Below are 14,690 nucleotides of genomic sequence, written 5' to 3'. Positions count from 1 at the left end.
CAGCCGCCTGCCACGGCCGGGGAGGCCATCGGGCTCAGGGAGAGAGCAAGGAGGAAGCTCTCCAGGGAGCCAACAAGCAAACACATTAGGTGGCCAGAGAAATACAGGCATGGAAATTACATATGTTGCCAAGCTAACAGCATGGGCAGGTCACAGCTCCATACGGGAGAGACAACCTAACAAGAAGGCTGGAGCAAGTCAAGGCAGAACAATGAGCTCTAGAAGTAAACAACTATGCGACTGTGCAAACCAAAAAGGCTTTATTCTTAAGATGCTTAAATCCAGCAAGCGAAAATGTTATAATTGCTCAGCTCTGTCAACACAAAAGCATAACGTTTTACCTCCTGTGCCTGTCTGCAGCCAAACCGCCGCCTCAGCCGATGGCACGGCTCTGCACAGGCTGCAGCAGCCAGCAGCTCCCCACCAGCAGCCCCACGCAGAGCTCTGCCAGCCCTGGGGCACCCAGCAAAGCGGGCACTGACCTCCCAGGTGCCCCACAGAGCAGCCCTGCTGCGCCGGGCCGGGGGGCGGCTGCTGGAGGTGCCTCGGGGAGAGAACAGCAATCCCACCCGCAGGCAGTGTGGGACGTGGGCAGCAGGCTGTGCCAGGGGGGCTGAGCTTCCCAAGGTCTGGGTATCCCACCTTCTGCTCTTCCCACGGGTCTTTAAGGCCACTGATGCCCAAAAGGCAGCGAGAAGCCCACCACTGAAGCGTCAGCAGCACGGTGCTGCAGCACCACACAACCTCCTTTGCAGGCCCAACTCTTTTGCGTCCTGTCAGATCAGCCAGGAGCTAAGGAAGGCATTTTAAAACACGGTGATGGCTTTTGAAAATGGTTCACTTCAACTTGTTGTCATCTGGAAAACTGGCAAGAAGGCGTTGAGCCAGCCCAGAAACATTTCTATGGCGCAAAGCTCATCCTCAGCACAGAACCATCATCCATATGGAGGGTGACTGCAAGGGAATCAGAACAGACTGCACAGCAGTCTGGCTTTGAGCCCTCCAGGAAATTTGCTAAACGCCGTGTTATTTTTCTCATTTAGTTCCCTGCATTTAAAGGCAGTGCCCTCAGGAGCACAGCCCTCAGGAGCACAGCCCGAGGCACCCCAGCCCGAGGCACCCCAGCCCGGTGTGGCCAGTAGCGCTGCACAGAGGCAGCTCTGAACTGGCCAAGGTGCCCGTGGGATCTCACGCAGTCTTGGAGGGATCCCTTCAGGGATGGATGCAGGGGACACAAAAATTACTCCCTTTGCTGGGTGGGATGAGACAGTTGTTTCAGAAGTGTGTCACATTTGAAGCCTTTTTCTGTTTCAGGGAAAAATGTGGTACCTCAAGGATAAAAACCTAATGTGTTTAACCCATCCCAGCCATGCATAGGGACATCCTCCTACTTGTGCTGAGAGAAAACAAAATCTGTGCCGAGGTGGATGCGCTTTTTGTTTACCAAATCACTGTTATTGTGTAAGAAAGAGGAATTAGGAGGAGGAGGAGCCCTCCTTTGCAGGCTGCAAGTGCGTTGGGCAGCAGAGGAGCTGCTGGGGCAGCAAGCCCCAGTCTGGATGCCTCAGCACTTGGGCACCAGAGCAGAGTGGCAGAAAGGGAGCAAGAAATGCCAAGTTTGATGATAAAAATTAGTCTGGTCACTTTGCAAGTGAGGCAGTCTACATCAAAGCTGAAGAATCTGCAGGCTGCATTTTAGGGCTGGCCTATATATAACCTGGACATCTTGAGAGAGTCTGTAAATCGAGAGAGTTGATAGAAAGAGATCAGGAAAAGACTCATGTCTTTTCAGTTAACTCTTCCAGCATCCTTCTGGAAGAACTGGTTTGCAAAAGCCTCCAATCTGTTAAGACATTTTATCAAAGCCAGAGTGATCTGCTGTGCTAGGAACCTCACAATTTCCTCAGCCTGTTTCAGAAGGGAGGAGGAATCAATGTCCCCCCAAAGGCAGTTGTGTGTCTGTAGCACCTTCTGATACAGTCTGAACTTACTGCCAAAGAAACTATTAAATTTGCCAAAGAATGTGAGAAAACAAAAGCTACACATCTAGTAACTCTCCTCTCCTCTGAGGTGACCTGTTTGTGCTGCTCTGCAGTTCCCAGTCCTTTGCTACTCCTACCCATCGGGTCTGCTGGCTTACACCAGGAACAGGAAGGGAACAGAGGCAGCACAAAAGGTTTCTTGTCTCATCGGGGAAGCCTTCTGATCTGCTGATCTGTCATCAAACATCGCCAAAGTTGACGTCAAGTTTTCAGAGATGCATTTTGTGGACTTGAAAACATGAGAACAAACTGAAATATCGGCCTTCAGTTTGCTTCTCAAGAAAGAAAGGTCTGGCTGGAGAATCACCAAGAGTTAAGACAGAAATCATCACCCACCACTACCCTGCATTCAGGATTTACAATGCAGCCTGATTTATTGCCTCCTCCCCAACACAGTCCATCCATGTCCCTCAGGGTAACATAAAAGGAAACCTCATGCTCAGGCAGGTCCAACCCCCTGCAATACCCTGAGGCTTAAAAGCTAAGCAGAGCCATAAATACCATTTAAATTAATGACAGGCCACAATGAGGAGAGGGAAGAAGCAGGGCACTCAAGGCAGAGCAGTGCGGGCAGCCTGGGTCGGCAGCGGGTGGGCAGGACCCTGGGAGCCCTGCTCAGGGCTCGCTGCCAGCCCTGGGGCTGCAGCAGCAGCTCAGCTGACAGTGGGAGCCAAAACTCCATTTACTATAAATCAACAACAACTTACTGATTTAAACAAGCATCTGTTATTTACTCTGGCTGCACAAGACAATCCATTTGGCCTTACACAGAGTTGGTGTAGAGCAGAGACACATATCAGTAAATTATTTACTTGGGAAAAATAGGCCAAACATTATCTATTAATATTATTTGACTGTTCTGTTCTGGCAACAGGCTGCTGTTGCCCTCTATGGCACAGCACCAACTCTTCCCTCAACCAGTGCTGCCAAGTTGTCCTGGCATACATGATGAATGAGGGGAAACACGACTCCAAAAGCGCACAGGATAATGCTGCAGCTAATCTGAGAGTGTGGCTCTGACAGCAGCAGGTGAGCACCCACCAGCTAAGGACCTCTGCTCAACAGAGGGCTGATGCAAGGGAAGGTCGTGGCGAGACGAGGCAGAGGCAGAAGCTTCCATGCCTGTTGCTGGCTGCCAGCTGGGAACTGTGGTGCTGCCCTGGGCTGTGGCACCCACTGCCCTGTGCTGGCACACCAAACCAGACACATTAGCACCGAGAAACAGTGATGATTTGTATTGGCTCATCACAACAGAAAACAAGTCAGATGTGTGATTCTGAGCCACGTTACGTTACCAGGCAGTGAGGCTTCCACAACAGAGGCTCTGCTGCCAAATGTAGGACAAAGACGTCAATCTGTCCTTGAATTTTCTCCTTTACAAGTCTAAGAGACCTTAGAAACCCACCACACTTTGTCCCTCAGTCCCCTTGGCTTGGCAGGCTCCCCAAAGCAAGGCTTAATCTCTTTCACCAGGAGGAAAACATATTCTGATGCTGCAAACGTCTCCATCACCTCTACGTTAGTCATTTGACTGCTGGTGTAGGAACTTGTGTCTGTAGCATTTGACTCTCAGGCTACTGGGGCAGAGAGAGTGAAGAGTGAGAGTGCTTTACCCTCCTCTGTCTGCATTACCTTCAGCCGCCCGTTTGAAGAAGACTTTGCAGCTCCCACAAGTGAGGGCTCCGTAGTGGCACCCAGATGCTTCGTCTCCACAGATCAAGCAAGTCTTCTGAGGTGGAAAATAATAGTCAATGGGCAAGACATGCTCACGGCCAGCCTCCAACCTGCAGCATAACCCAGAAACAGAAGGGAAAGGGTCAGTAAATGAGATGAGGACGTGCTACAGTAAGCACCATGGATGGCTCTTGGGGAACAACAGCATTGGAAGTTACTTGCCAAAACTGGCTTTTTGTCAGGACACTAGATGAGACAAACAACTTCTGTCAGTAGGTCACCACAACTTCTTGGTCAAAATCAGACCTGCTTTTAGTTTCTGTCATTGTTTGAATACTTGTAGGTGAGCTCTTAGAAAGTAAATTAAATTAAGAGCAAATATGATAATGCCAGGACTTCTTGGAAAAAACCTTTATGCTTGGACAAGCCCCACTGTATGAATAAACCCCAAAGGCACCGAGACAGAAACCAGCCCTGGAGAGAGACGGCAGCCAGAACCCACACCAGGAATGTTCTGGAAGGTCTTGCAGCTTTCAGAAGGAGTCAAACACCAACACAGACCCCTGGGCAAGGAAACACCGTTCTGCTGCTCAGCCCCTGTGTCCACAGCTGCTGCCCATGGCAAGCATCCCTCTGTGTCCCAGAGCTCCACAGGCAGCTCTGCCCCTCTGGGTAAGGGGCCATGTGAGTGGTTGGCAGCATCTAGGCTTAACTAAAGGAAGAGAAGTGTGTTGTCTGTGCCCATGACCAGCTTTTCCACTGGGGTTTCCATCCCTGTGGTCATCTGAAACACACAGCAGCACTGCCCCGTGCTCTGCCAGCCCTCCCTGCCCCTCTCACAGCTCCTCTCCCCCACCGCCCTTCACTGCTCCCAGAACACAGGTTGATCCTGCAACCTGCCCTCACAAGCCACAGTACCAGGGGCATTGGGATGTAAAACTATTTCTAGTGTGAAGAGCTGAAGGAGCAATCACCCTTAATGAGACCTCTAGCAAGGACAAGGATGTGCTGGCCCAGGGGCAGCTGCCTCCTTATAATCTTTTGCTCAGATAGTTTAATTCTGGTAATAAGAGTAGCTTCTTTAGTCCAGAATACCCATTCCCTTTTGTTCTGCTTCCCAAGAGACATATGAAACTGAGGAGAGAAAGGTTTTAAATGAAACAGAATGTTTCCTCAAGAACAAATGAGGAACCAATATTTGACTGGCTTGAATCACACCACAGGCTGAAAAATACTTTGCAGTGCAGACAAGACTTAAGGGGCTGTTGTTATGTGAACAGATCACTGAGGTGCTTCGTTTCAACCAAACCCCCCCTGTGAGCAGACTACCCACTGCTGTGCTCTGCCTGCTCTCTGCCCCAGCACAGCCGCTTCCCCGAGCCCTCACACCTTCAGAGCAGAGCGTGATGTGGGACAGTTGCTGCTAAGACCAAAACCCAGGCTCACCTCTCCTCTGATCTTGCTGCCAGCTGAGTCTTTCAAGAACGCTGCTACCTTCTATCCCTCCTACAAGAGCTATGCAGACCCTGCCTAAATTGTAGGTTAATAACTGGAGCAGCAATTTTATCCTCTGTTCTTAAGGCGAGAAACATTTTGAGTGGTTCATAATCTTTTTAGCAGCAGCACCCAGAACCAGTGACTCATCCTTCCCTGTCAATCTTTATTTCCAACGCTTTTCTCGAATTACTGATTAAATGGAGCAGGTACAGTTGTCTGCATCATCTCTGCTGTCGTTCAGTCCTGATGCACAAACACCTTGGTGTCTCAACCCCGCCAGGCTCCTGCCCACCCTCCCAGCCCCAGCAGGGCCCAGGGCATTGCTTCACCTCATGCCACGTTGGCACAAGTGCCCACCACTCCCCAATCCTGGCACTCTGCTTGAGCCACTACTCTGGAGTAGACACTACTGAGAAACAACCAGCAGCAGATATAGAAGGTTTGCTAAAAATGCCTTATTTAGCCAGCAATTCTTTAGATTCCAGCAAAACCAGACCTTGCCTCTAACGAACCGTTCACTTTTTTCCTCCTCTCTAAGCAATTATAAATCTGCAAAGGGCTCATTTAACATTTCCCGTAAGGCTTTCCATCCTGTGCTTTCCCTGTTCTTTTTACTATGCATTTCAGCTAGGAAATGAGGCAAAGTGACTCTTCCAGAAGCAGCTGTTGTAATGACTGAAGCAGGACCCCTAGAAGACCCCGGAGCATTTTCGAGGCTTAAATATTTAAAGGTGTAAAGCAGGTTTGCAACTTGAGTGTCCTTTTAAACAGCTTTTTAAATAGCTGCTTCTGCAGGAGAGAAACAATGCAGGTACAAACACACCTTCAGGCAGGGTGTCCTGCACATCTGTAGGGCTGTAGGTGTGTGTCCAGCTCTGAGGGTGCTGAGCAGAGCATCCCAGAGGTGCTGGGCACTCCCCACCAGCCCCGCACTGCTGGGCAGTCTTGTCCCAGCTCCCCGCTCACAGATGGAAATCCGAGGGAGCTGGCAGCCACTCAAGGTTAATCCTGGCTGTGTGACAGGCTCCTCCCAGGGGAAGGCTCTATCCAGTCCAAGCTCCCACTGCTCAGAGGCGGATGTTTTGGCAGCGCTGAGTGCTGCAGCACCAACACAACCCCTCGCTCACCCTTTCCCAGCGGCAGCCACTGTCCACAGAGCAGAGGCATTTGCCCAGGAGTGCTCTTGATTTTGAAGATGACAATTTGCTTTATTTTTTTTAGAGGAAAAATTAAAAAAAAAAAAAAAGGTAACTTAAAATGTGGGTACCTCAGAGAGAGCTGTGATAACAGCATCCTCAATCATCTGTCTCCCATTTTCCAAGAGACCTTTTCAGGGTGTTCTCAAAATATGTAGGTAATAGCACTGCAAAGAGCCAAAGAGATGGCTTAGGGAGGCTGCAGGGCGTGTGGAGCAGCAGCTTTCTGGCCAGACCCCAGGTGCCCATCTGCACAGTGGTCCCAGCAACCAGCAGCGTTTGCAGCTCCCCATCCCAAGGCAGGAGACGGGGTGGCTCTGCACTGGCTCACATGGGGCCACACAAAAGCCATCCTGTGAGCAAGAGGTTTTACACTATGGGCATGTGCTGACAGCTCCCACCTCACAGAGCCACAGCAATACTGAAGTCTGACAAAAACAAGCATTGGGCACATTGTGGAGATCTCCAGAATCCCTGACCGTGGTTTGCACAATATATGGCAAGCGTCACGCTGCCTCAGAAACCCAAAGCAGGGAGATAGCGGGGCATGGGCAGACACAACTGCTGCAGCCGTGACGTCGGGCAGAGATTCCAGCCCCAGCACACAGCGCCAAGGCCAAGGTCAGGACTGCTCACAAAGCAATGCGGTGCTTTTCGGGGTGGGGGGCCAGGGGGAACAATCCCACTATCTCTCTTAGGCTACAGGAAAAAATTTACTGCCATTTCAGAAGGATTCTGTAAGGAAATGGAGAGTTTACTGAGCTCCTGACACATGCAAGTATTTCTGTAGAGTAAGAACTATAATTTTGCAATGCAAGTGCTTCTTCAATAGTTACTTTCACCAGCCCAGATTTCACAACACATCCAGAAAACCAGGGGCAATCATGGATAGAAGAAAAATCAACCACTTCTCAGGAAGTTTCCATCTTGGCAACAGACGGCACACGCTGCCCAAAAGGATCCGAGGCACCACGGCCCCCCTCAGCACCCAGAACTGCTGACTCCAAAGACAGACCACAAAAATGTATGTTTGCTGCTTTATCTGCACAGCCTCTGCAGACCATGCCAACCTGCTCAAGCAGGGTCCATTGGTTAAGCAATTCACCATGTGACTATAATGCAGTGTGTATTCCTTATGCTCCCCCTCTTTTCCATCAGTCTGACATAACTGAAAAACAAATACAATTTCCACCTCCTTCACTCTTATATTTGACTACGTTTTCCATGTCAAGATTACTCTAACAGTTGCAGCAATACAATCCAGCAGACCGAGGCGAAACGTTGCAGCATTGCTCCTGATGGCTGGCGCAGCCTCCCCATGGCATCAGCTCACTGCCTGCACTGCTCTGTCCATGTCTGCACCCGTGGGCTTGCAACCTGCTCTGGGACTTTGCTGTCCTGTCCAGAAGTGTGTCTGCTAAAGCCCGGTGTGGTGGTGGTTGGAAGCACGGGGACTGGCTTGGCAGAAACCTCCCCAGCTCTGCTCGTCCCCCAGGGCGGCTGCCAGCCTCCCAGCTGCCCCCGGCATGCCAGTCGCCAGCCCCGCAGCACAGCGCTTTTGGTCAGATGCCTCTGCCCTTTGGGAAAAGTGGCTAGTGGTTCAGCACCTTTACAATGCTCTATCTGAAAATCTGCCTGGTCACAGTGCCTGGGAAGATGCTGAGCCACAAACTGAACAAGCATTTGCACAGAAACTCGGATGACACAGAATTCTGTCTGGTCATTTCAAGTCCTGTCCTTCCAGAGACAGCGTGATGATATCAGCAGCAAATGTTGCCTTTAAAATGGCATCATCTCTGCACAACTGTCTCAAACACAATTGACACTCCTGTCAGTGGAGATGTGTGGCTCATGCTTGGACAAGGCCTGTGACTCACAGTGAGGTACGAGACCCACGAGTAGCCAAGAGCACTACTGTTCATGTCAGGCACAGGTCTTGTTCCCATGTCACTGCCATTGCCTTCAGCCACAGCTGAAGTGAATCTCCAGCCCACAGTCACCAAGCCACGTTGATGCAGATGACAAGGCCTGCACGGAAACTTTAAAGCATCCCAACTGTCAAAATGCCTTCAAAATGCATTATATGAACATGTAATCTTGTACACTGAATTTATTTCCCTTCTCTAAGTAGTCTTTGGTATGTTTCTAAGCTGACCGTGCCTTGCTGTTATGTGTAACTGCTGGAGGCAGACAGGCCAGACAGCATCTCTGAGAGCAGAGCGTGGTGCACAGCGTGAACAACAGGGACAAACCGCAATAAACACACACGGAATGTGATCTCCATCGGATTTAAATGAATGTTAGCAGATGACAGCGGGTTTTCCAGTGTCCCTGGCAGTGAGAGCAGGCAGAAGCAGCACGCCCTCAGGAGAAGGTCCTCCCACCAGCAGCAGCGTGGGGAGCTCCAGCTGAGATGGCAGCCGCACAGGCAGCAGCTCAGAGGCTGCCTCCCAGCTCAGGGCACACAAAGAACTTCAGCAAGCACAGCTGTAAAAATCCATTCTCAAATGTCCCAAATTACATTATCTTTTTTGTTTCCAAAAGCTCTGTTTACTCATTTTGACAGTTTATTTTTCAGGGTCTGTGGCCCAGCCGCACCTGAAGCCTCACAGCCATCCACCCAGCCCGGGCGAGCCCTGGGCTCCTGCCTCCCCACGCCGTGCCCAGCCCAGGGCCCTGGCTGCTGCCTCAGCCCCCACCCGCCGAGCCACTCCACCTACAGGTGAGGCGACATCACAACCCAAACCACACTGCAGTCTTCTGGTTTTAATGGCCATCATCAGCTCTCACCTTCCAGTCGTCCCCAAGAAAGCAGCAGAAAATGTGGTTAAAAAGGTGGAGTGAGACAGGTTACACCTGAAACACAACGCCTCGGTTGAGCCACTCTGCAGCCTCTGCCACACTGCACTACACAGCTGCCTGCGTTTTGGATACAGCACCCACACCAAAATCATCTCAGAGAAGATGAAACACTTGATTTCCCCAGACAGAGAATGTATCTACAAAAGGAGATGGCATAAACATACTGCAAGGTTACTTAGGATGGGAATCACTACCTGGTTATGAAGCAGGAAGGGGACAAAAAGCACAACAGGAGTCAGGCAAGCGGGCTTCAGCCCCGAGGAGCACAGCCGAGGTCATCAGTGCTGTGCACCACATCGTCCTGGTGATTGCCGAGTCACCTGCAGCCTCCAAGGACAAGACCTTGGTGCACAGACAGCCCTACTCATTTCCCAAGGAAATAGTCTGTTCTGACTAATGTTTTTTAAGTTAGTTTAACCCACACTATAATCTTCCATTCTCAAATCCAGCTCCTAGTCTGACAAAAAGAAAATGTGCCTATAAAGAAAATCACGACTAATGAGATACCCTTGATCCATGTATTTGTCACCCCAGAGAGTTACTGCCCTTGCTCCAGACTCCCCCAGAAGCATCTTGGCTGCTGTGGTACCTGGCAGGGCACTGCAGGTGTGCAGCACCATGCACTGACTGCCAGTTTTTATAGGAAGACATTTAGCTTGCTTTCTTCAAAAACTAAGCACAGCAATAGTTACTAAACACTAAAGAGAGATGGTGCGAGTTCCTTGCTGGCTTTTCACAGCTCTCAGTTTGAAGTGCAAGTCTCCAGAGGTAATGGTGTCTCCTTGCCTGAACCAGCTCCAACTCTCCTGGCCAGGGCCAGTCCTCAGTAGCCTACGTTTGCTGGGGGAAGGGGGCCAGGGCCTGCCACCAGCACAGCTCCTCACATCCCAAACAGCTCCAAGGCAGAAGGGCTCTGCCTGCAGGAATCTCCCTCCTCCCCCAGGACCACCACGCAGGTCAGCGTGGGGCAGAAGACCAAAGTTACCCTCTCCACATGCCCTTTGTGTGCAGATCAATGTTCCTTTTGCTTTCATAGGACATGGATCTTAATGTCAGTACTGTATTTATAAATTAGACAAGTAGTCCCTGCTCATGAAGCCTTTGTAGAGCAAAACCTGCTCTGAGACACTTCTTTGGGCTGCCAAGATCCAGGGATAAGGGAGGCCTGGAGACCAACACAAGCAGGGCTGTGTCCAGCCACAGGGCACAGTCAACAGCACCTGATGGCAACTGGCCGTTTGGTCCCCAAGGTGCCTCAAGTCTCAAAAGGAGAAGAGCAGCTGCTGGAGGGAGATGGGGAGCTGATGCCACTGCCCTGTGCAGGCACGCTGCTCAGGCAGGGAGAGAGGCCCTTTGCAGCCTGTGGCTGCGGGACCAGCACCGCCAGCCTCTCTACCAGCCCTGGCTCTGACACACAACAGGAAACTTCATGGCCCATGACCCCTGGGCACGGTTGGCACTGGGTGGCCAACCCTTGAGCCCCTCAGCCCCCAAGGGCCCCAAGCTCTACACAGCTTGGAACAAAAACCAGTCTGATGTAAGGTGTCCCTGCCCATGGCAGGGGTCTGGAGATCGATGATCTTTAAGGGTCCCTTCCAATCCCAACCATTCTGTGATTCTATGATTTTCTGGCTTTTTCAGCTCTGAATAGGTCTCAGTTTTGAACGACCAGCCTTTGAATGGAACTGGCTGAACAAATAGGATCTTCTCTACTTCCCAGAGCTGGTTTAGCAACACAGCCAGTTCCGGCTGCCTAGGTGCTGACTGCTGCGGGGAGTGTGACCTCCTCCGAGACACCAGCAAAACCTGTGAACTGCCCACCAGAATCACAGAATCTTAAGGGTTGGAAAGGACCTTGAAAGATTATCCAGTCCAAACCAGGACACTGTGCTGACCTTACAGACTCTAATACACAGGCTTCCACACTCTGCCATGCTGAAAAAGCGGGAACAGGGCCCCACACCTTTGCCCCCCTCGCAACACGTGCTCAGCAGCATTCCTCTCACTCCGGGACAGGGACCTGCCCCAGAAGCTCTGCAGCCAGAGACAGCATCTGCCTCTGTTCCACGGTAACTCACAGAGACCCCACTGACAACCCCTCCCTGGTTCTGGCACCCGGTGTGCAGGGGGCCATGGAGCAGAGCCCTCCCTGCCACGCTCAGACCTCACACGCCCTCGACGACCTCCAGAAGGGGAGGGCTCCAGTCAGTTTGCTGAGGGATGTCAGCATCCTCTTCCAGACTCAGATATTTGAAACTATTAGTACTTCCCCTGCTCCATTTGGCAGTGGAATTACTGCCCAGGAAACTGATGCCACAAATTCTGCGCTTTTACGTCTCTGTTGGATGAAATAGGAGTTGAAAATAGGCAGATGGCAGACAACAGAGGGATCCAGTATAGAAAAACGAGAAGACCACAAACACCACTTGTATCAGAGGCACCCAACCGGGGAGGCTCCCCAGCGACCTGCTGGTACAGGCAGCATCTCTGCCCTGGGAGAACAGCTGGTCCTGCCTCTCTGCTGGAGGGAGATGGGGGCTGATGCCACTGCCCTTCTCCTGGCAAAGCACAGCCTTGGGGATGGATGGGGAAGGAAGGAAGCAGCAGCAGCATCCAGCTGAGGGGCAGCCCCCACCTGCCCCCCAGGAGCCGGGTGCACAGACTCAGGGCTGTGGCTGTGTGCTGGCAGCCATGCCAGGGCCTGCGCCGTGCCCCACTCCCGGCACAGCTGCCAGAGCCTGAGCTGGGGTTTGCTGGCCAAGGCAGGAGACTCACTAGTAGAACTGGTTTATTTTTAGGCATGCTTATACCAAGACCAAACCTCTGCAGAGACAGCTGCAGAGGCATAGAAATGCTTTTCCTTATTATGTCTGGAAACAAGTATAAGCCATATCTGTGAAATTTCTCTTCAGCTCTGCTGGCAAACCACTTGTTTTCTAGAGGAGACCTCACTACTTATGCAATAGTATCATCTCCCCATGCCCTCAGAGTGGATCATGCTTGGAGTCATCTCCTACAGAGTAAACACACAAACTATGACAAAGGTTCCACAGGCTTATGGTCATCTGGGCACTCTGAGCTCTGATCTCAGCAACAGCGGCAACGGAGAGGCAAATTCCTCAGCATCTGCAGCCACCGGCTCAGGCCCAGTGGGTCTCCCTGCTCCCTGGCCTCCCCTTCCCGGTGGGCACCCCGGTGCCGTGCATGTCCGTGGCTCAGTCGCCCACGGCTGTGGTGGCCGGGCTGGGCCGTGCTGGTGCAGAGCCTGGCAGCACGCTCAGCGAGCCGGGGCACAGACGGGAAGCAGAGCCCCGATGCTGTGATGCTCCCTACTGACACGAGGACTTCTAGGGGGCTGAAAGCATCTTTTGGGAAAGAGAGAGGGCAGAACCGTGCAGCAGCAACAGCTGCTGACTGCCAGAGATCCGTGTGTGCACACGGGGTCAAACTGCTGAAGAGCAGCTCTGCAGAGAGAGACCTGGGAGTCCTGATTGATAATAAGCTAAACATGAGCCAGCAATGTGCCCTCGTGGCCAAGAAGGCCAATGGCATCTTGGGGACATCAAGAACTGTGTTGCCAGCAGGTCAAGGGAAGTTCTTCTCCCCATCTACTTTGCCTTGGTAAGGCCTCATCTGGAGACCTGTGACCAGTTCTGGGCTCCTCAGCTCAAGAGGGACAGGGAAGTGCTGGAGAGAGTCCAGCGCAGGGCCACCAAGATGATCAGGGGACTGGAGCATCTTTCATATGAGGAAAGGCTGCAGGAACTGGGGCTGTTTAGTCTGGAGAAGAGGAGACTGAGGGCTGATCTTATTAACATTTACAAATATCTAAAGGATGGGTGTCAGGAGGCTGGCACATCCCTTTTTTCTATTGTATCTAGCAACAGGACAAGGGGTGATGGGATGAAGCTGCAACACAAAAACTCCACTTAAACATAAGAAAAAACTATTTCACGGTGAGAGTGAGGGAGTCCTGGCACAGGCTGCCCAGGGAGAGTGTGGAGGCTCCTTCCTTGGAGGCCTTCAAGACCCGCCTGGACGTATTCCTATGCGACCTGATCTAGGTGAACCTGCTTCTGCAGGGGGGTTGGACCAGATGATCTCTAAAGGTCCCTTCCAACCCCTACCATTCTGATTCTAAGGGAAGCCTGTAACCACACACAAGACACTGAAGTTTGTGGACACATTGAGGCACTCCTGAAATCACTTCTGAGCCCAGCACCCTGTCCACTTCACCTCTGCCTTGCTCTGCCAAGCAGGACAAGAATAAAAGCAGACAGGAATCGTTTTCTTTTAAGCCTCCCTGCAAACCAAAACACAGATGTCACATCTAATTTTAGGCCTCCCAGCCTTGAGAGTGTTCTTTCAATTCTCTTCTAAGCCAGCAGCAAGATAGTCATCTGGGGACAACACTGCTGAAGCCACTGAGCACCCACCATGACCTCAGCTCTTGGAAAGCCAGAGAGTGCACAGGAGCAGAGCCCTCTCCTCTCCTCTGGCCATGAGGCCAAGGCTCTGCTCTGCAGCCCAGGAACAAGCAGGGAGTGCCCCTCAGCAGAGGATCCCCAGAGGCATAGGCAGCCTCTCAGCAAGGGAACCCCTGAGGCATGGGCTGTCCCTCCAGTTACCTGGGAACAGGCACACAGAGGGACCAGCCCACTGCCCTGCCAACCTTAGAGTGCCACTTCATCCCAGCAATGACGTGAGCAATTGTTCCAACTGTAATCAAGGGTTTAAGCACCAACATGGCAAAATGGAGAGTGAGTTGTGCAAAGGGAGAGCTGCTGACCCCAGGTCCCTCTCAGCTGACCCCAGCCCACCCCGTCCCAGCCTCAGCACAGTCTGGTGCCTGGCTCTGTCCTGCTGCCCTCCTTCCTCCAAGTCACCCTCCGAAACAGCCAGAAACCAAGGGCCTGGCATTTGGCACAGGCTGTGCTAACAAGGAAGGAAAGAAAATCCCTGTGCTACTTCTTTTTCTAACCGTTTAAGGATGCTTCTGGGGGCTCGGGAGCAGATTAGGAAGAAACAGATTTCTCTGCAAGAAGAAGATTGTATTACCAGTGAAAGACTTTCCAACCTCAGGGGATAGATAAAAACAAGCCAATATCTGAAAGCCAGAAAACTAAATCCATGTGAACAGGCTGAGCTAACTGGGGTCACCTCACACACTGAAGTGTAGGAGCCCACACAGCTACAGAGCCTGGAGTCAGCCAAGGAGGGGACACGGTCTCCGCAGAACCCATGGCACAGGCTCCAGACCTGGGCTGGACACGTGCCACCCAGACCTGCCCTGCTAAACGGAGCTGCCAGCCACAGGCAGAGGGAGAAGGTACAGAGAGTGACCTGGAGGGTTAGTCCTCAACTTCGTGTCGGTGCAGCAAGAAGCAGAGGTGCCAGTTTCACGCCAGCCCCGCGACAT

At 51.9% G+C, this 14,690-nt stretch overlaps 1 protein-coding gene across 1 annotated transcript in view; it reads right to left on the bottom strand.

Annotated features, from left to right (window-relative positions):
- Positions 1–14,690, bottom strand: part of AR (androgen receptor) — a 45,646-nt gene that overhangs the window by 19,596 nt on the left and 11,360 nt on the right. Inside the window, exon 2 of the mRNA XM_062006499.1 lies at positions 3,675–3,826. Coding sequence (XP_061862483.1) covers positions 3,675–3,826 — 152 coding nt within the window. The remainder of the gene's footprint in view (positions 1–3,674; positions 3,827–14,690) is intronic.

This window comes from Colius striatus, chromosome 13, assembly GCF_028858725.1.
Source record: "Colius striatus isolate bColStr4 chromosome 13, bColStr4.1.hap1, whole genome shotgun sequence".
NCBI classification, from domain to species: Eukaryota; Metazoa; Chordata; class Aves; order Coliiformes; family Coliidae; genus Colius; species Colius striatus.
Note: the sequence above shows the minus strand (reverse complement) of the source record. Positions and strands in the feature narration are given on the sequence as shown.